We start from the raw sequence: 20,930 nt of genomic DNA, 5'->3' as shown, positions 1-20,930 counted from the left end.
GAGGAGCCTGCTGGATCCAGTTAGATCCAGCAGGAAGCGGCAGCAGCGGGATTCGGGAGCCCTGACAGCGTGGAGCGAAGACAGGTAAGTTTCTTCACAGGGGTGTGGGCGGGGAGGGGGAGCTAGTACTGGGGGCACTACTTTAGGGGGCTTTGAAGAAGAGGCAAAACTACAGTAGGCATTGAAAAAGAGGCACAACTACTGGGGGCATTGCAAAAGGGGCACAACTACTGGGGCATTGGAGAAGGGGCACAACTACTGGGGGCATTGCAGAAGGGGCACAACTACTGAGGCATTGCAGAAGGGGCACAACTACAGGGGTCATGCAGGTAGCCCGATGCGTGTGTGTTTATAAATCTATATAATATAATATTATGTGTGTGTGTGTGTGTGTGTGTGTATATATATATATATATGTGTGTGTGTGTGTGTGTTAAAAAAATAAAATAAATAAATATATATATATATATATATATATATATATATATATATATATAGGATTTTTGTCTATGGAATATATATATATATATATATATATATATATATTCCATAGACAAAAATCCTTACGGTTTCACATGTCCCATTAAGGCTTCTTAGACATGATATGACATTTCACAAAACCCACTGAATTTGTGCCACTCAAAAAAGCAATGAAATTCCGATCATTAAGGCTGACGCCTTAATGGACGTGTTCCTTGCGCAATACAGATATGGTATGCAAGCACACCCTGTGGTTAACTGCAGATTCAGCACTCTCACAGAATGAGATTGCTGATACTCACAAAATGGTGGAGCTGCTAATTCAGAGAATTGTGTGCTCATCTCCATACCGTATGCGCAAGGAACATGTCTATTAAGGCGTCAGCCTTAATGATCGGAATTTCATTGCTTTTTTGAGTTTGAGTGGCACCCCAGGCCTAGGCTGATAGCCAGGTCCCAGCAAGCCTCCCCCGCATGCTGGTACTTGGAGAACCACAAGTACCAGCATGCGGGGCAATACAGACCCGCTGGTACCTGTAGTTCCACAGCAAAATAAATATTCAAATAAACACACTACACCGATTTTTGAAAAGTTATTTATTTAGCTGCACCTGCACCTGGGGGCGGCAGCCTTTAAGCTCTTTTACGGGGCTGCCGCTGCCCCAGGACTTCCAGGTGCCTTCTTTCTTTGGGGGCTCTTCCACGCTCCCTCCGTGCCGATGGACTTACATGCCGCTGCCTCGTGCTGGCTTATATAAGCCAGCGGAGGGGGCGGGGCAACGATGTAGCAAGCCGTGATTGGCTCGTGGCGGCCATCTTTGAATTGAATGGTGGTACCGTTTCATTTGCTGAAAGGCAGTAGGCTCGCCTCTCTCAGCCAATGAGCGCTTAGCACCGGGATTTCTTTAGTGAAATCCCGCCGCAAAGCCATCATTCGGGTAATACTGTCCTTAAGGTGCGTACACACTAGACAATATTTTGCACAATTCGCCCGATTCCGACGCATCGGAACAACAAATCGTGTAAAATATGTCCAAATCGCGAGTGGATCGTACATCGCATCTTCAGATCTTGCCTACAACAGGAAAGGTCTGCCAATCTCGAACATGATCCAGTGGCATATCGTTCCGTGTTTATGCCTGAACAATATGTCGTTCGGATCCGCATACGATGCTTGTAGGCTTATTCAGCGCAACCAGCACTGGGCTCTGAGTTGGTCCTGGTTCTGGAAAAACAGGAGTAAATAATGCGTGGGGTACCCCTGTATTATCCAAAACCAGCACCAGACTTTTTCTAGAGGGGGGCTAATGCCGGATTCCCCAGTCGAAGCATCAACCCTGATGCTAGTCAGCCCAGGCCGGGGATCCCTGGGGAGTCCGCTCTTTGAAAATGATGTGGCCCACTAGTAGCTATTGTCTGGTGATCACCTGTAATCACCGGACAATATCGCTAAGAAAATTATTTTCTACTGCAGGGTCCATAGGGCATCCACAGGATACCTTGGGGGTATAGGCGATGGCGGCAGACATCCAGGTACCACAGAGTTAAAGTTTCAGCCTCCCAGGATGCACTGGGGTCCCTCTCCTATACCCCGCCCCCGAGCCTCAGGCCACTCAGTTTTCGTCGGTGCCTGGCCGGACCAGTCGCACCGTACAAGGCCCCTGAAGATTTCTTCGCAGCTGTGGCTGCACAACTAGAGTGCTCCAGCATAGGACAGTCAGTATTGATGTCCATGCTGTCACTCCTACACCCCGCCGGTACCAGAACGCCGGTACCGATCTAGGGGATGCTGGTTGTTAGCTGGAGTCACAGCTAGCGGTGACCCCGGCTACCGGGACTGTGGCCGGATGCACGGGGGACAAGGTAAGCGGCGGGGCCTCGCGGTGGGCACCCGCCGGTATCACAGTCCTTTTTGGTCCCCAGGCAGGGGGCTCCCTGGGGACCGGCTGCGCGTGGGGCCAGGTACTGATCCTGCGCCTTGCACTAGACCACCAGGGACAGTGGGCCGCAGCATGTGCGGTACAGCGCGGCGTCCCAGGGGTTAATAGCAGGCCAGGGGAGAACACCTTCCCTGTCTCACAGCCGGCGTCTCCCCCGCTGCATAGTGCCATTCCACAGTGGTCTGAGCGGGCTGTGTCAGCGCTCCTCCCCCGGGCCCGCCTCCTCTCTGCTCCTCGGTGGCCATTTTCTCACTACATGTGCTGGGGATGGCAAACGCTGCTGGAAGCTATTACAGGTGCCATTGCGGTCCGGGTCCCCCGCATACCTCTCCTTCAATTAAGGTCAGTGTATGCAGCACTGTTTCCTACTAGGCTCTGGTCTGTGTAGTTGATCGCAGTGCTTGTAATTCAGGATGTTATCTGTGCATTGTATGTGACTTAAATGCTAGCGCTGTTTGCCTGTACTTTCATTTCTGACTGTCAGCCTTTTTCCTATACCTGTTCTTCTGCTACAGCCCTTGCGGTGCGGTGTTGCAGGGTGTTTATTACCTCACAGTAAACGTGGTCTTTCTGTGTGGGAGGTCACATACGCTCCGTTCACACTCCTCGTGTCTGAAAGTGAACGAGGATATCCTCTTCCAGCTATAATGTACTGATATCATGTGCAGTTAGGGATATGTAGACGCTGAGGGTTTATGGAGGGCATGTTGTATTATATATCACACCCCATTTCTGTCACTGTGCCTGCACAAAAAGGGGACCGCCCTCGGCTGGCTAAGATGCTTACAGCCCTTGTGGGCAACGCCCCCTGCGTTTCCCCATTGGGGTTATCGCAGCGAGTGGTGGTCTCATCACATGCAGGGGTCCCTGGACAGTTGATGGTACCCCAGTGTATCCTGTTTTTCGCCCCCCCAGGTCTCGCAGGAGCCTGTGTGGGTGAATGTATTGTCCAAATGGTATAGCACCTGATGGACGTTTTACAGGGGGAGTCACCATTTCGGCCTTCTAAACGGCCTTTTGGGTCTCAGACGGGTAAGGACATGACGTCTGATGACGGTGACATTATTGACTTTTTCAGACATGAGCCCCTTAGTGCAAAGGAGGCGTAGTCTGGGTCTAAAGTCTATATACCTGGCCTTATACGGGCAGTCCGTGCGGCTTTGGTTATTACATATCCCCCGTGGCTAAATCCAATTATGCCTTCTTTAAGGATAAGGGTGTTGTCAATGTAATTCCTCTATCTGGTCAGGTGGATCATTTAGAGGAGGCGTGGAAAATCCGTGTAAGCGGTTCCAGCCTCAAAAACGGTTGACCTTTTGCATACCCCTTTGCGGATAATTATTTTTCCGAATGGGAGTTACCTTTACGGGTAGATTCTCATGTTGCACGCCTAGTGAGGAGTGCTACTTTGCCCATGCCCTCCAGGTCCTCCTTGAAGGAGGTTACACATTGCGAGGTGCAAATATATCTAAAATCCAAATTATTCCCTTGCTGGAGGGGCTTCCAGGTCGGCTATGGCCGTGTGCTGGGGGGCCAGATCCATGGAACGCTGGGTAGGTAACTGGATCTCTGCACACTGACTCTCCAGCAGAGCAGGTGGATAGTGGCAAATTCTCAGAGACTTAGCCACGTTCATAATGAGACAGTCTTACATATAGTCTACTCCTTTCCAGAATCTCCTCGGCAGCAGTAGCGGCTCGGCAGCAGTAGCGGCTAGGCAGCAGTAGCGGCTCGCCGCTCCTTGTGGTTGCGCTCTTGGAAAGCGGACGCAGATTCCATTTGGAATGCTTTGCCTTTTACGGGATAGGTCCTGTTTGGCCCTCATCTGGACACAATTGTGGCCCCGCAGGCAGCAGCTACGTCTGCGTGTCTGCCATCAGCTACAGTCCCATCTGGGTCTGGGGCTTCGTCTTTTCGGCCCTGTGAGGCCAGGGTAAGTCTAAAATATAGCTTTCCAAGACAGTCAGTAGCCAGGAAATCTGCTCAACCATAAGAACAGGCTTGGAGTACAAGACGTCCTACTCCCAAGTTGGACTATAAGCCTTCAGCCCCGCGGGACGGGCCTCCTCTCGGGGACCCCAGAGTTGGAGGCTGGCTTTTCCAGTTCGCCCAGTGCTGGTGTCTGACCTACACGGCCACTGGGGTAAGAGAAGTATTTTTTTGAAGGTATGTCCTCTCATCCCGGTAACCGCCTCCCAGACGGTTTTTCGTTACAGGTCTTCTGTCAATTCAAGACAAGGCCCTGTAATTTTTGAGGGTGTTACACTCTATGCTCCAGGCAGGAGTTATAGGCCCTCATTCAGACCCACTTGCAAGCGGGCGCACGTACGTTAGGCGTACGTACAAAATTATTTAAATTCAATGGCTCGCTCGTATTTTCGTTCGCATCTAAAATTCCTCCCTAAACTCAGGCGACCCCTCCTCTAACTAACGAGCGTGCGAAATAGCGAGCGTACATCCCCGAAATGGCTTGAAGGGAACGCACGCACAAGTAAAAACCGGAAGTGGCCTTGTCAGATGTCGATTACCTGCTCCTTTATTCTGCCTACCTCCATCAATCGTATCATGCCAATCAATGTATCAATTAGCTTAATTGTTTTTTTTTTTTCAACACAATGCAAGAAACTTTACTCTTGTCCGTGTTTGTGTTTACCCGCAGAATACGTACGGGTGGAACATTCGCTTTTATTGTTCAAAAAACATGTGAACCACAATGAAACAATTGTTCTATTGCTGTGGATCCCCGCACATTTCCCGGGGTTCATTTCTTTATTTAAATTTGCAAACGCATGTCACTGCATCAAGCCTATCATAACTCTCAAGAGATTTCTGGCCCTGTTGAACACATGACTCATACACTAACCAATAAAATTGCTCCTGTTAATTTCCAAAATACATTAGCCAATCAGAAATTTTTTGCACACTTTATCAAAAATGTTTTGTATGAAAAACACCATTGCCATCATGAGAGCCTCCGCATTCACCAGGCGCGAGCTGCTGGTGCTTACGGAGGTGATGGATCGCCGTATCACCAGCCAGCCTCCACCCATCACCAACCGGCAGAAGCGCTCCGCGTATGCGGAGGCACGGTCCCGCCTGCGGTCCTTCGGTTCACGCCGCAAAACATCGGGCAGCTGGAGCGCAGGTGGTCAGACCTGCAACGGCGAACGCCCCGCTTGCTGGCATGCTTTCGCATGCAGATACTGGAAAGTAAGTGTTATGTATTGTGGTTTTCATGTTTGTGTTTGTGGGGCAAACTGCGTGTGCATGTTTTCCTGTCTGTCCTATTTATTATTTGTCCTCATATCTGCGTGTGCATGTTTTCCTGTCTGTCCTATTTATTATTTGTCCTCATATCTGCGTGTGCATGTTTTCCTGTCTGTCCTATTTATTATTTGTCCTCATATCTGCGTGTGCATGTTTTCCCTCTATTTCTGATTTTTTCATTCTACTCCTATTTGCATGTTTTTTGTTGGTGGTTTTTTGTTTTTTATTTGGGCCCCGGATTTGGCCAGAAACTAACCTCAATTTGTTTGACATATTTTAGGTGGACAGCCAAGACTACGCCGTCACCGTCCGGCCAGACGGCGTTCCCGGCCACTATCCCCAACCCCCAGCCAACACTCCACCCCAAATATTTCCCCTATACCCCACTCCTCCCCAGCCTTCCAAGACCCTCTCCCGGAACTGTCGGGCCTCCTTCCCCTCCGTCCCACTTCCCCCTCTCCTCCACCCACCCCTCTTCCAATTACCCCCTCCCCGGAGTCCGTCATTACCCCTCCCCGTTCTTTGGGGAATGAAGGCTCCTCCGAGGAAGAACATGGAGGGACTTCCGGAGCTCCCGTTTTGGCTCCCGGTATGTTTTTCTTTCGCATTTTTTTTAAGCACAAACTGTTTGTATGTAATCATGTGATCGTGATTTTTGGGTTTACTTTTGGTGATTTAGCAGTTTGCCTTTACCTCTTCCTGCTGGTTTCAACATACACATATCACACCTGTGGGAATTTGTACATAGGCCTTGTATTTTTGGCAGCACCCCCTTTTTGTTTTGGTTTTTTTTTTTTAGGTTTAGGAGTGATTTCGTTGTGTTTTTGTTTTTTTAATGTGGATTCCCTATTGTTTTATTAATCCAGACACTTTTCTCACCCACAGAGGAACAGAGGCGTCGGCAAGAGGTGGACGAATGTGTTGGCCAGATGCGCCAACATGTCATTGGCGTTCTTGTGGGCCTTGACCGGCTGTCTGGCATCCTTCGCCAGTAGTTTTTTTTTTTTTTTTTCTAAATAAATTTTTAATTTCGAATATACGTTCTGGCTCATTCTTTTTTTCCAAAACAAAAATAGTTTTCCCTGACATAAGTTGACTGTTCCTGCAAGGATTTCCCTTTTTTAAAAGTTAGATTGTGTTTTGTATTTGTATGTAAAACAGCCACAAGAAACACAGAACAGTAACAATGTCATTTCCCTTTTTGGGTGTAGTGTCAATTAGATATTTCTACATTTTACAGGTTCCTAGTTGGTGTGCAAGCTGCTTAGGCCAATCTTCCAAATCCAAAGGTTTGGACAGGCTTCCTTTTGGTGTGGGTTGGGAACCTGAAAACATATTTCAGTTTACATCAACTGGTGTCAGTACTGGATTACCCCTTAGTCAAATGTAAGGTGTGTTAACCTGGTTACACTTGCTGTTAACGTCCAAAAAAAGGAAGACCATTTCACTCTCCAAACATTTATTCACAACATAAATGAGAAATCAAAGTGGTCACTCCCTCAAAAAAAAACACAGTGATAAACTCAAATACAACACATACAAATAAAATATTTAAATTAAAAAAACAATCAAGAACTGGTTGACGAAGGACCATGTCAACATGATTCCACAAACATGGCGTTGCGATATGGGTTCCAGAATATATGCCCCAAATCACCAGATCGAGGGTTGGTAAGGGTAGCAGGAAGTAGTGAGCGTTGGAGTGCCAAAGATTATGTGAACAAACAGAAGATGGTGAAAAAAATACAAATAAATTAGATGTTCGCAAACAAACACAAACACATTAGGTATAAACACTGTAGTTTTGGTCAAACCTACCTAAAAAATCTGGCCACCACATCATCGCGTATGGCCCCCCCACATACTGACCTCCGACCAACCTCGGGGGGGCCATCCTCAGGTAAGGCATCCTCTGGCTGCATTGGGACACCACTCCTTATGGCGATGTTGTAAAATATCCCACACAGGACCACAATTTTCGACACCATATCCGGCAAATACATGAGCTCGCCACCAGAGCGGTGGAGGCATCTGAATCGGCCTTTTAAAAGGCCGATACAGCGCTCCACCACTTGCCTGGTGGCTGTAAGTGCGGAATTATACTCACTTTGTGGGCCTGGTGTGGGAGCCAAATAAGGAGTGAGCAGCCAGGACATGCAAGGGTATCCACTGTCTCCTGTGAAAAATAAGAGACAACATCAGGAACACTGTGTATCAAGCTTAACATTGTTATGTACTAAAGGTCTCCACTTACCCAGAAGCCACGCATCACCAGCTTGTAGGTTGGTTAATTTCTGCCATATCCCTGATTGCCGGATGACGAAGGAGTCATGTGCACTTCCTGGTAATTTAGCATTCAGGGACAGGATCTAGAGGGAGGCATCACATACCACCATTACATTCAGGGAGTGATAGTGTTTCCTGTTTCTAAATATTGCCTCCAGCCGTGCTGGAGGCTGAAGTGGTATGTGAGTACCATCCACAACCCCTATGATGTGTGGGAAGCCAGCTATTTGGTAAAAATTGGCCTTGGCCACACTAAGGGCACCCATATCCAAAGGCATTTGAATAAAATGATGGAGGTGCTTGAAAAGTGCCTCCATCACTGCCCTCAGGATCCTGGAAAAGGAGGATTGGGAGATGCCCGCCACTATTCCCACCGTTGTTTGAAACGATCCTGAGGCACAGAAATGTAACACCGCCATAAATTGCGTCAGTGGTGGTATTGCTGTTGGAATGTCAATTTGCCGCTCAAGATCACTTTCTATTAATGAGAGTGTGTCTATGATGATTTTGGGAGGTAGACGGTAGCGTCTTAAAACCTCATCATCGGGCATTCCAAAAAGGGTGACACGTGTTCGAAATATCTGGGGCCTTGCATGCCTACGATGCCTACGCCTGGGATGAGATTGAGGTTGGTCGGCTTCCGGGAGCATGGCCAGAACAATCCGCCCCAGATCAACCTGAAATTCAAAGATTTCAAAGTAAGGCTTTTGACCCACCCCAAAACTATATTAAAACAACTTAGCTTGATGATACCATCCATTGTTGCTTACATGCCGGGGTATTGTCATGATACGTCCAAACTGAAAATAAACACCAAAATTACTTGACACATTTCACTCTGTGCATTTTTGTTTATAAATTTTGTGCTAGTCCAAAGTTAAAATATGCCAAACACCCATTTAGCAAAACAGCAAAGCGACATTTAACACAGTACATCAAAACGGGTCGAAATGTTGGCACAAAAAGCGAAAGATAAACCACCAAAAAGTTAGAATGATTATTAAGCTGTTTAAAATGCGCTAATTAGTTCGCTAATACAAGTCACAAGAGTAACTACTAAAAATGCGCTAATTAGTTCGCTAATACAAGTCACAAGAGTAACTACTAAAAATGCGCTAATTAGTTCGCTAATACAAGTCACAAGAGTAACTACTAAAAATGCGCTAATTAGTTCGCTAATACAAGTCACAAGAGTAACTACTAAAAATGCGCTAATTAGTTCGCTAATACAAGTCACAAGAGGAACTTCTAAAAATGCGCTAATTAGTTCGCTAATACAAGTCACAAGAGGAACTACTAAAAATGCGCTAATTAGTTTGCAAATACAAGATAAAAAATGGACTTACCAAGAGCAAATATCTAAGATTCAAAATCAAAAGGTCTTTGGGGTCGAAAATAAACCAAATCTAAAATAGAAGAAATTATGGATCCAAAAATTTCAAAAAATACGAAACACAATGAAACAACAATTGAACAAAAGTTAGACTTCACAAAACTTACCAAATCAAGAAACGAGGTCCCAAAAATATAAACCAACAAAGATAACGGAAAAAAAAAACGCAAATCTAACCAACAAACGAATCTCCAACCGTCAACTCCTTTCTACGCAATCAATAAACTCCAGCCAAGATAACCTCCAACAATCCAAAAACGCCACCTCGACTTGAGACACACCAAGCCATAAATAGTGTTTCGTTTCCCGCACAAATTAAGGAGGGATCATAGGGCCGCACAATCAATGAGGCGGCCGCAAAATAAGGACGCATGTATAAATACGTCACGAAAACACATTCTAATTCTGGTGTATTTCTTGTTTGGACCTCAGACATGGCGACAGACCATGGAAAAAATGCCCAAGAGTCAGGCGGTAAGTCTTTCATGCATTTTGTATCAATGATTAATTTGAAACATAAGATTAGGCAAGTTGTGATTTTGTGAATTCTGTAAATTTACACAAATAGGTGAGGAGGATGACATGGAAGAGGCTGCTGGGCCCAGTATTTCGGCCAAAGCGGCCAAAAAAAAAAGGCAGCCACATTTCACAAGAAAGGAGATGGAGGTTTTGATACAGAAGTGTGTGGACATCCTGCCACAGGCAGACAGGAATATGAGTCTAGGCCAGAAGTGGAGAATGTGGGAAGAGGTAGACGTTGCTGTCAATAGGGTGGGTGATTATGTCCGTCTAGCCCGGGATGTCAAACGGCGGTAAGTAAACCCTTGCCCCCCCTAAAAACAAACCCCATTTTAAACCAAAGGATAATGCCTTCCATTTTTCCCCACAGATGGGGCGACTTCAAATATCGCCTAAAGCAAAAACTCGCGGACAGGGCTAGGCATGCAAGGGGGACAGGTGGGGGTCCCACCCCTGTGTCATTGGAGTTGACGGATTTAGAAGAGCTGGCACAGGGGTGTGTGCAGCCTGTGGAGGTGTTTGGCGTGTCCAACATGGATACGGACATGCCAGACTTTGCGGCTCCTCATGTTGGCCCAGGTAAGTATTGTGATGTCACCAACTCTGAAATGCTATTGTGCCAATATGTAGATTCTAATGTGACTCTTTTCTCATTTTTCCAACAGAGACACAGGCGGATGAGTCTGCTCCAGAGGGAAGCCTTGGCCGCAGAATTTCTGCTGGCTCTGCAGGGGAGGAACCAGTACATCCGGCTGAGGACCCTGCAGAAGCCAGTCCAGGGCGTGCCCCCTCGCAGGCAGTGGGCCTCCTCACAGAACTCAATTTAAAATCGGATTTCCATACGGAGATTCTGCAGAGGATGGACGCCAGTCTGATACGGGTGGCTGAGGCCCTGGAGCAAAATGCTGCGGCCAACGTGACCATTGGTCAGGCCCTGGCGGAAAATACCAGGGCCAACATCCGCATCGCCGATGCCCTGGAGCAGCTCGTTCGCCAGCACATGGTGGAGCCGACCTCCCTTCCTGCCGGAACATCAGGATCCTCCAACTCTGGCACAACATCAGCCAATCCTCCAAATGTGCCTACCCTGTGCCTAGTCCAGAGGCCACAACATCTGCCTCTGGACAGGCCAGCCCGATGGCATCCCGGACCCGGTCTGGCACCCACCCTCCCCCATCCAAACGGGCGAAAAAACGGTGACAGCAATGGCGACTTTTCCCACACTCCTTCTGTGCTTGGCTCATATTCCTTTCTGGTCAAAACTTCCCTCTCCTTTCTTGTGAAATGTTTTTAATTTATTTTGTACGTTTATGTTAGCAGTTATTGATTATTTATTTTTGTTAAAAAGTATCTTTGCCAGAAAAAAAGTAAACAAAATATTATGCCAATTGGTTTGTGTTTAAACAATAAATTTATGATAAAAATCGGACATTGTATTGTGACATTATTGTACAAATGGGTTACATTTAATCCTGGCCCTAAAGGCAAAAACTGACACAAAAAACCATTTCATTTTTTAAAAAAAAAGGCCTCTTGAAGGAACGTTTAAAAAATCACATAACGATGCAAATTCCACAGTAAAAAAAAAAAGGGGAGCTAATTAAAACATGATGACATTATTGTCACAATAGGCCATAAACAACAAATTGAGGCCAAAAAAAACCCAAAAAAATGTACGCCAATTGATTGTGTAATCCTGACATTAGCAGGTATGATTTCCACCTGCGTACGGTTTTGTGCTATCCCAATAAACTGCTTTCCAAAGACATACCAAGCCGGTTTTCAATACAACACTAATTGCTTTTGTGACCACCCGCGATTAATCGCAACAACATCGTGGAGTCCCGGGACGGAGGAGAAGGCCATCGCCAATGTGGTCGAGTAATCCAGACCCTAAACTGTGCGAGCATTTTGAAGGGAAAGAGGATGTTCCAGTGACGTATGAGACGGTCCGAACACATTTGACGTTCGCATCTGCTAATGTATGTACACCCCAAAAACGCCTCGCCACGCCTGCGTTTTTCCAGCTCCACCCCCGTCAACACCCAAAAACGCCCTGTTCTGTCAATCACATTTGACATGTCACTTCCTGTACGCTATTTTAGGAACGAGAGAAAAAAAACTTGCAATCTGCCGTACGCACATGCGCAGTGTAACACCGACGCATGCGCGGTTAGTCAACATCGGAACGCAACGAGCGTGCTGTTGGTAACGTGCGGCTCTGAATGAGGGCCATAGTACCTATTCCGTTGCCCCAGACGGGAACGAGGTATTACTCCATCCTCTTTCTGGTACAGAAACCCAATGGGTCTTACCTGGCCATCCTCAACCTCGAATCCTTCAACAAATTCTTAAGGGTTCCTCGGTTCAGGAGGGGGACCCTGCATTCCATCATTCAATGGAGCCGGGGAATTTTGTGGTGTCGGATATATTCAGGGTGACTACCTGAATGTCCCTATTTTCTTAGACCACCAGTGTTTTTCCTCAGGTTTGCAGTGGTCGATATGCATTTCCAGTTTTACCAGGGTCATGGCAGTTATGGCAGCCCACCTGCGGATGCAGGGGGTCCGCTTGTTACCCAATCCGGGCAACCTCCTGGTGTTACCAGAGTCTCCAGAGATACTTCAGTGCCATCTGCAACGGACAATATCGGTGTTGCTACGTTAGGGCTGACTGATACACTGGAAATGGTCCTCTCTGATTCTTCACAGAGGATGCTCCATATCCCAACATCTGAGGATCTTTGTGATTGAGGAAAAGATCTGTGCATGGTACGCAGTTGCCTGCAGAGTCGCCGAGTGTCTATTCACTTGGCAATGTGGTTCCTTGGTTCCAGGGTGTCGCTGTTCGACATGGTGGAGAGTACCCACTGTTACTCTGAACCTCTAGAAAAATTGATCCTCTCCGGATGGGATGGGTTGCCCCATAGGATAAAGTCAATAGTGCTTTCCCCGGAGGTTTGTCTCTCTCTGGCCTGGTGGCTGCGGAAAGCTCACCTAAACAAGGGGCACCCCCTTTGGGATTGCGGACAGGGTCCTTCTGATGACGGACTCCAGTATCCATGGCTGGGAAGCAGTGACGGGTCCACACTTGTTCCTGGGCAGGTGGACTCCAGTAGTTCCCATAAACATCTGAGAACTCGGAGCAGTATTCAAGGTTCTCCAGCATACAGGACAGGACCTCCACGGAAATACTGTGCAGGTACAGTCTGACAACGCCATCATGATGGCCTATGTACACCACCTAGGAGGTTCCCGAAGTCGGGCGACACTGACAGTGGTGTCCCGAATTCTGGCTTGGGTGGAAGGCTATATCCCTGCCGTCATCGGCAGTGTTCATTCAGGAATCCTCAGATGGAAAGCAGGCTTTCCCAGCCGTCAGGACGTGCATTCGGGGAAATGTCCTCTTCATCGGGAGGTGTTCAATCTCCTGGTGAACGGGTGGAGCCTTTCAGAGATGAGACTCTTATGGTAGACGTATGTTGGTCCAGTGGACCTTCCAAGTTGTGTACCTCGTCCCTCCGTTATCCCTTCTTCCTCCAATAATAGCAAGAAGGAGGCGCGCTCCTGCTGATAGCTCGTGCGTGGACCAGACGGCACTATTACTCAGATCTTTGAAGTGTTTCAGTTAACACTCCGAAGCTGTTACCTCTACGACCGGACCTGTTGTCTCAGGATCCTGGCTGATACCCAGACCTGGGTTGTCTGTCCTTGACGGTGTGGCGGTGGAGACTGCCCTCTTAAGGTCTAGGAGTTTTTCCAGCTCTATAGTTAACAGGGCCTATGTCCATGCTAAGAGCTCGGAAGATTTTATCTGCAAGAATTTACCATCAGGTATGGCATACTTTCTTTCAGTTGTGTCGCCCTACAGGCTATGCTCCACGGGTATTCCGGATATCCAGAGTGTTGGCTTTCCTACAGGTGGGCTTAGATACCAGTCTTCGCCTTGCTTACCTGAAGGTGCAGGTTTCTACTCTGTTGGTTACATCGTAGGATTGCTACTCTTCCTGATGTCCGCACCTTTGTGCAGGATGTACATTATATTCAGCATCCCTTTGTTCCACCTGTGGCTCCTTGGGATTTGGCTGTGGCGCTGTCGGTCGTAGCGGGTCTCACGCATGCGCACGACGGCGCCGTCGTGCGCATGCTCTGTTAGGGGCCATCGACCTGGTCCGAGCGCATCGGCGCTAACGACCGGGTCTGAATGACCCCTCACACTCTCGGTTTTGTCCTTTCTGGTTTCCATAAAAAGGGTTGGCCTGCCACTGCGCTAACTTTGGCAGGATGGATTCACAGGTTTTCGTGTTCCATCCTCTATTAAAGCTCTTCCACTAGGTCTGTGGGTCCTTCGTGGGCAGTTCGACGTGGCGGTTCAGCGGTGATTGGCAGCCACGTGGTCATCTGTCCATATTTTTGTAAGGTATTATGTTTTTGATACCTTCGCCTCTCAGGATGCTTCCTTCGGGCGGCGGATTCTCCTTACAGCACAGGAGCGTCCCCACCCTTAAAGGATACTGCTTTGGGACATCCCCAAGGTATCCTATGGATACCCTATGGACCGCAGTAGAAAATATGAGATATGGTAAGAACTTACCCTTGTTATCTCTATTTCTACGAAGTCCATAGGGTTCCACAGGACTCCCGCCCTGTCGCACCTGTACTGCAGATGGGCTTTGATCTGGTCACCGGTTTCTCCGTCTCCTTCTGGTGAGAATGTGATTCTTGTGTGTTCGAGACTGTCTTCTCTCTCTTTTTTGCTCGTAACAAGCCTATGGCTTGTTACGAAACTGAGTGGCCTGAGGCTTGGGGACGGGGTATAGGAGAGGGACCCCAGTGCATCCTGGGAGGCTGAAAATTTAACTCTGTGGTGCCCGGATGTCTGCCGCCATCGCCTATACCCCCAAGGTATCCTGTGGAACCCTATGAACTTCGTAGAAATAGAGATAACAAGGGTAAGTTTTTAACATATCTCATATTTTCCATAGATCTCCCCCATAATGGCCTGCAAGCACATGGAGTCACCCTGTAACTACCATAGATGCAAGGGGTGCAGCTGCTCTGGGCCCCAGAGCTGAGGGGGCCCATCTTCCTTGTCACAGTTACTTGTGTTATATCCATTTTTCACCATTGGGTGGTGCATAGAGGCCCTTACAAACTTTTGCTATGGGGCCTTCAAATACCTAGTTACGGCCCATGTGCCCCTTATACCCCTTTCAGACATCCCGGGAATTTGGCCTGCCTCAGCCAAATTCCCGGGTTGCCGCGTATATCTGAAAGGTACCTACTCGGCCGACCCTTCAATCGACCATGGAATTTCCCGGGAAATGACCCTGCTTATGTCCGAATGGTGCTACCCGGGAATTTCTCTCCCGGGCTGCACCAAGCAGCTTGTACATTGGCAGAGCAGAGCGTCCTATAGGATGCTCAGCGCTGCTGCTCATTACATTGAGTTGGCTGTGCAGAGTGTCCTATAGGATGCTCATCGCTGATTCTCTCCACCCCCCGCGCCTGTGGCTGTGGCGCTGACATCCGAGTCAGCGAACAATGGCCGGGTCCTCAGGCACAGAGAACCCCAGCCGGACACCGATGACACCCGCCGGAGCTGGAGACTGCCGGCGGGTCTCTGCCACAGCGGGCCGCCCGCACTCCCGCTGGACCACCAGGGCGGATCGGTAATAAAATAAATAATTTATTATTTTTTATAATGGCTGCATTTTGATTGGTCGGCTGCCTGCTGCATGATGATGATGACATCATCAGCACCAGCCGGAGAGGGAATTGGCTAGGAAGGGCAGAGGAGAGGCAGGTAATATTAAAAACTAAAAAACCCTGCTTATATCTGAATGGTGCTACCCGGGAATTTCCCGGGTAGAAGCTATAGTGTGAAAGGGGGGTCTCAACCAAATACCTGCGAATTTGCACAGAAGAAAGGGGGGGGGGGTATCTAAAGCCCATAACTCATCTTGTGTCAAATAAAAAAGTAGTCCCTCAGTTAATGAAGAAGGTTGTCTAGCTTTTGAAATGGTAGGCCTTGTGGGGCTACCATAGTCTTCCTACATATGGGAAGCTATTAAATTGAGATAGCAAAAATAAAAAGAAACAAAAACAAAAGTATTTTTTGTCAGAACTTACTCATATAGGGCCTAATTCAGTGGTGGATGGAGGTGCAGTAGCGGCGGCTGTGACTTATGTTGCATCCGCTACTGGGAATTTATGCTAATACCGCAGCCGATGGCTTCCTACAGAGACGCCCACCGGCTGCAGCTCTAATCTGCTGCTGAGACGCCCACAGGCTGTGGGTGTAATCCGCTGCTGTGAGTTGAAAGTCGCACCATCAATCATGCCCCCAACACTCCTGCAGACAAAAACACGCCCCACTCTCCCCCAGTCACCACCCAGGTACACCTATCGAAATTGCATAGATCTCCATACAATTCCGATACGCAATCCCTGACAGTAAACATCAGAACGTTTTGTAGTGCGTCTCGTACCCATGCGCAGATTTAAAACAGCTCTCCATGTTCTAAATCCGTCCTATGAATCACGGCCAGAATCTTGCTTTTGGAAAGGTAGATTACTGGTGAAACAAGAAACATAGGGTCATATTCAATTGTGTGCGAGGATATCGAAAATCCCACACTGTTTTTCTTGCAGGTGCGGGATTTTTGCTATTCAATTAGGTGCGTGTTTTTTTGGTTTTTTTTTGGAGAGCCGGGAGGTTTTTCTCCTCGCACTTCCAGAGCAAGTGTGATTCTTTTCCTAAAATCGTTACAATTTAGGAAAAATCAGTGGGACATGCTCTGGGACCCCGGCGGCAGCTCCCCTTAGGACTAATTAAGCAATTGGAAGTTTCCAATTAGCTTAATTAGTCAGTAATTACTCAACTTCCGAAGTGCTGTCTTCTTCATCCAGCGTCGGAACCCGGACTCCAGCAGCAGAGGTGAGTATGTCACTGTGTGTGAGTGTGTATGAGTGAGTATGAGTGATTGTGTGTGTGTATGTGTGGCCCCCCGGAATGGGCTGCTGGGAGAACTACATCTTCCAGCAGCCCTTGCCCCTCCACCAGCCCCTGGAGCCTCCCAGCAGCCCCCGGGACTCCAAGCAGCCCCCTCTCCAGTAAGAGGGGAGGCCACCAGGAGCTGCGGAGACCCCCGGCCAGGTAAGTGAAGAATTTTTTGTAAAAATTTTTTATACCCGCGGTATTCCAAAACTGGGCGCGAGGGGCGCAAGTTAATTACCTCGCTAAACCTCACGCCCAATTGAATATGCCCCATAGTATACCAAGTATTTCTTTGTGGTGCTTATAAGATGACAAGATTGCATTTGGTACAATAGAAATCACTTTTTTGGCCACTTGAGTTAAATTAAATTTCACATGTCAGAATGAGAATACAAAGTCTTCTGAAAATAACAAGGTACAATTTGTGCGAGTAGTGCATAAAAACATCAGCGATATTTATGTTGGAATGTGGCGAGTGCTAAAGTCTACAAATAGCCTCAGCACAAGGGTGAGAAAACTTTCAGCAGTAAAACGGGTTAAAGTTTTAAGTCCATGTCTTTTTCTCCCGGAGTCTGAGAGCGCTTTCCTTCCCGATACAAAACTGATCTGTCTAGGTGCCCACGTTGCTTACTGGATTGTAGGAGAGCACAGGGACACAGGTGCTATGTACCGCACACTGCCTATCTAATGGTATAGCCAGTGTGCGGCCCAGAAACCGAGCCCTAGACTGCACTTATAATCTCTATCATCAAATCTCTCACATCTTCTGCTACCTCCAGGGGGTAAATTTACTAAGAACTGAGTTTGGCTGAAAATAAACACGATGGACATCACTGGGATTTGCAATTGTTTTTTGTGACCAAGATCACAGATTTACTAAGAAAGAATCATGTTTACTTTATGTGTGTCCCCCTGCTATGGCTTTACCCCACAGCTGGTTGAGCCTGGTGCTAGTTACTGGAAATACGGGGGAACCCCACTCTGTTTTCCCCTGAATTTCCAGTACCAGAACGGGCTGAGAGGTCCAGGGCCGATTATGATTTTGGGGTGGGGGGCCCACTCCAATTTATTTCTAATTTTTAACCCTTCATTTACAAAGTCACACACAAAAGCACAGTTCGTAGGCGGGTCTATTGATTAATTCTACTCTGCTCCGTGCTCTATCATGTTTTGAAACCCGATTCTTAGTAAATCAGTGGGATGTAAATCTGCCTATGGAAAGTACTCGCAGGTTGGCTCGATGGTTTATTGACTCTTACTTGAGTGTTTTGCAAACTCGGCCAAATGCGATTCTTAATAAATCCCCCCCCCCCCCCCCAAGAGTTAGGCAACAGATGCATTGTTTATCTTCTAGGTGTTTGCTGTGACCACAGTGAGTACTCTCATTGTATAATAACAAGCTACATTACACAATTCTTTTATTTACCATTTTGTGTTAAGAGACCTTAATACATGCTCAGGAATTGTGCAATTGTCGTATTAGCTAATGCTTTCTTTCTGTGTATTTTCTTTTTAAGGGAACTTACTATCTGCCTGTTTCCAGCTTTGAAGTTCCGAGCATGTCTATACCATCTTGGTTTACTAAAGGCGATTACCGCGTAACTGTTGTCCTGAGCCACGGAAGTCAGGAGATTGGATGTGCCAAAATCACGTTCTCTCTATCTGGATCTTATATGTCTTGGAAGTAAAAAGAAGTTTATAACAGAAAATGGGGACCATTTACTACAGAAATAACTATCTGATATCCTGTCACCAATTCCAGACATATACTGTAGGGCATATTTGCCGATTTTTTTTGATTTATCTTTTCCGGGAGCAGCCCGGTCATCTCGGCTTCAGGGGGCCTTTGCTGGAAAGCCCGTGATGAGAGGGCGGGGCTAAATGACACCATTCATGTTTAGCTCTGCCCCCTGCATACAGACACGCAAATTGGTCCTAAAAGCTCCCCATCCTGCCCACTTCACTTGGAAGTGGGCGGGAGATATGCCTACTCTTTCAGGGGTGCAGGGGGGTTATCCGAAAAATCTTGAGCCTCCTGCGACTCCCGGGAGAGTAGGCATGTATGCTGTAGGGGTATATTATTTACTAAAGTGCAGGTTTTTAGAAGTGGAGGTGATGCCCATAGTAACCAAACAGATTCTACTTATTATTTATCTAGCACCTTCTAGAAGATAATAATTAAAATCTGATTGGTTGCTATGTGCAACAACTCCACTTCTAAAAACCTGCACTTTAGTAAATATACCTCTAGGTGTCTGGCAGACATACATCCTGTACATAGTGTGATGTTTGTTACTTTTAAATAAATCACTCCCTCGATTTCATGTGTAACCATGTGTGTCAATAGCCATAGAGCATGGCGGGATGTACTAAGTAAAAAATGCAGTAAAACCCCTGAAAATGCAGTATTTGGGGGTTTCACTGCATTTCTCATATGTTCCAAACTCGGTATGCGATATATTCCGGAGTTTGGACCCGGTGGGTAACGCCATCTTTAGTTGGCTTTACCTAATAGTTGCCTATGGGCTTCTTTTTACGATGCCCCTGAGAGGAGTCCAAATGGATCCCTCCCAGCTACCCCTGCGGTGCGTGCGTCATTCTGAACATGCGCAGAAGGATGCCAGAGGGACTTCTGGGTCATAACCCCGGACGTCCCTCTATCCCAAAGGACAGCTCTTACCGGGAGAGCTATCCTTTGCGATTTTATAGGTACATAGCAGCGATATTATCGCCGGTATGTACCCGATAAGTGGCGGAATGCTATGGTTAGCACATCCCACCCATAGGGTGATGTTTTATGAATGTAACCCTTTGCTGGCAATAATAGTTGTAAATAACTTCAGAATATTAAGAAAATACATGAAGCAGATTATTACCATTAGGATTACGTTTCTGCTAGGACTGGGGCCAAGCAATACGGTCATTATTGGAATGTGCACTGGGGGATCGTTTCCACTTCATCAATTTTTGTTTGTTTGTTTTAAGTTGTTTTCACAGCTATCGCCACTTTATAAACCGTACGACCCCCTCTAATATTTGCGGCTTATCTCAATGGGAAGCCTGACGTGTGCCTTGCCTGTAAGGGAGGACATTTATTCATGTCGGTTCCCATCTTCATTCTTCACTTATAACTAATGATGTTAAGTAATGAACAAATGGCTTAATAAAACATTCTTACACAACTCTTGCCATTTATGTGTAATAAATCCAGTAAATTATTGTTGGAGAAAAAAATGAGGTACCCAGGGGCAGAACTATGGGAGACAATGGAGGCGCCTGCCGCCGGGCGCCAGCACTGAAGGGGCACCTCCTCCATCACCCACAATATATTCACCCCACTTAGGGCTGTAAATATGGGGGATAGGGGGGCACTAAATGATAACTTGCCTCCGGGCACCTGGGATGAACTTACGCCACTGGAGGTACCTTCAGCATTGTCAACATACACATAGCACCGGGTCACAACATTTAAAAGACAGTGCTTCATCAGGAACTGCCATGAACTTATTAGGTCATTGGAGAGGGTATTGTTTCTCGTACTCAGTAGTGTGATCCATATTCAAGATGGAAGGATAACCTGAATTTATCATCCCGTTCTTAAACTAAATTAAAACTGTATAGTAGTATTGTGACTAGGCTTCTGCTGTCCATACACTAGTTCGACCAGCATAAGATAAGATTCATTTTACGATTTCCCTTGAACTCCCCGGCAGCTCCCTGGTAGTCCCGGCCGCACGATTTGGTGCTTTTGACTAGGCATGTGCGCCGGACCATTTTTGCTGGATTTGGATTTGGTTATGATTCGTTTGGATTTGGATTTGCCAAACCTGCCGTTGGATTTGGATTTGGAATTTTTTTCATAGAAATTGACAAAAAAAGCTAAAATTACATAATTTGTGCTTTTTATTGTTCCTAGAGTACTAGTAACCCCAATAACATTAATTTCCAGTCATTTGCAGTCAATTTTAAACCACCTCACAGCTCACAATATTTTTTCACCATTATTGGCCAAACAGACACTGCAGTTTAAAGCACATCTATGAAAC

The 20,930-nt window shown here is 47.0% G+C and overlaps 1 protein-coding gene across 2 annotated transcripts in view; it reads left to right on the top strand.

Annotated features, from left to right (window-relative positions):
* Positions 1 to 19,032, top strand: part of GM2A (ganglioside GM2 activator) — a 48,643-nt gene extending 29,611 nt beyond the window's left edge. Inside the window, exons 4-5 of one of the 2 annotated variants that reach the window (XM_088447183.1) lie at positions 5,968 to 6,276; positions 6,573 to 6,722. In XM_088447183.1, coding sequence (XP_088303309.1) covers positions 5,968 to 6,276; positions 6,573 to 6,707 — 444 coding nt within the window. In that variant the 3' untranslated portion in view covers positions 6,708 to 6,722. Of the gene's footprint in view, positions 1 to 5,967; positions 6,277 to 6,572; positions 6,723 to 18,401 lie in introns of those variants that run through there. The other variant, XM_088447184.1, reaches the window with a different exon arrangement.
* Positions 19,033 to 20,930: the final 1,898 nt, after the last annotated feature.

This window comes from Taudactylus pleione, unplaced genomic scaffold (genome assembly GCF_031769625.1).
Source record: "Taudactylus pleione unplaced genomic scaffold, aTauple2 ptg000422l, whole genome shotgun sequence".
Classification (NCBI taxonomy): Eukaryota; Metazoa; Chordata; class Amphibia; order Anura; family Myobatrachidae; genus Taudactylus; species Taudactylus pleione.
The sequence above is the reverse complement of the archived record's forward strand: the minus strand, read 5'-3'. Positions and strand labels throughout refer to the sequence as shown.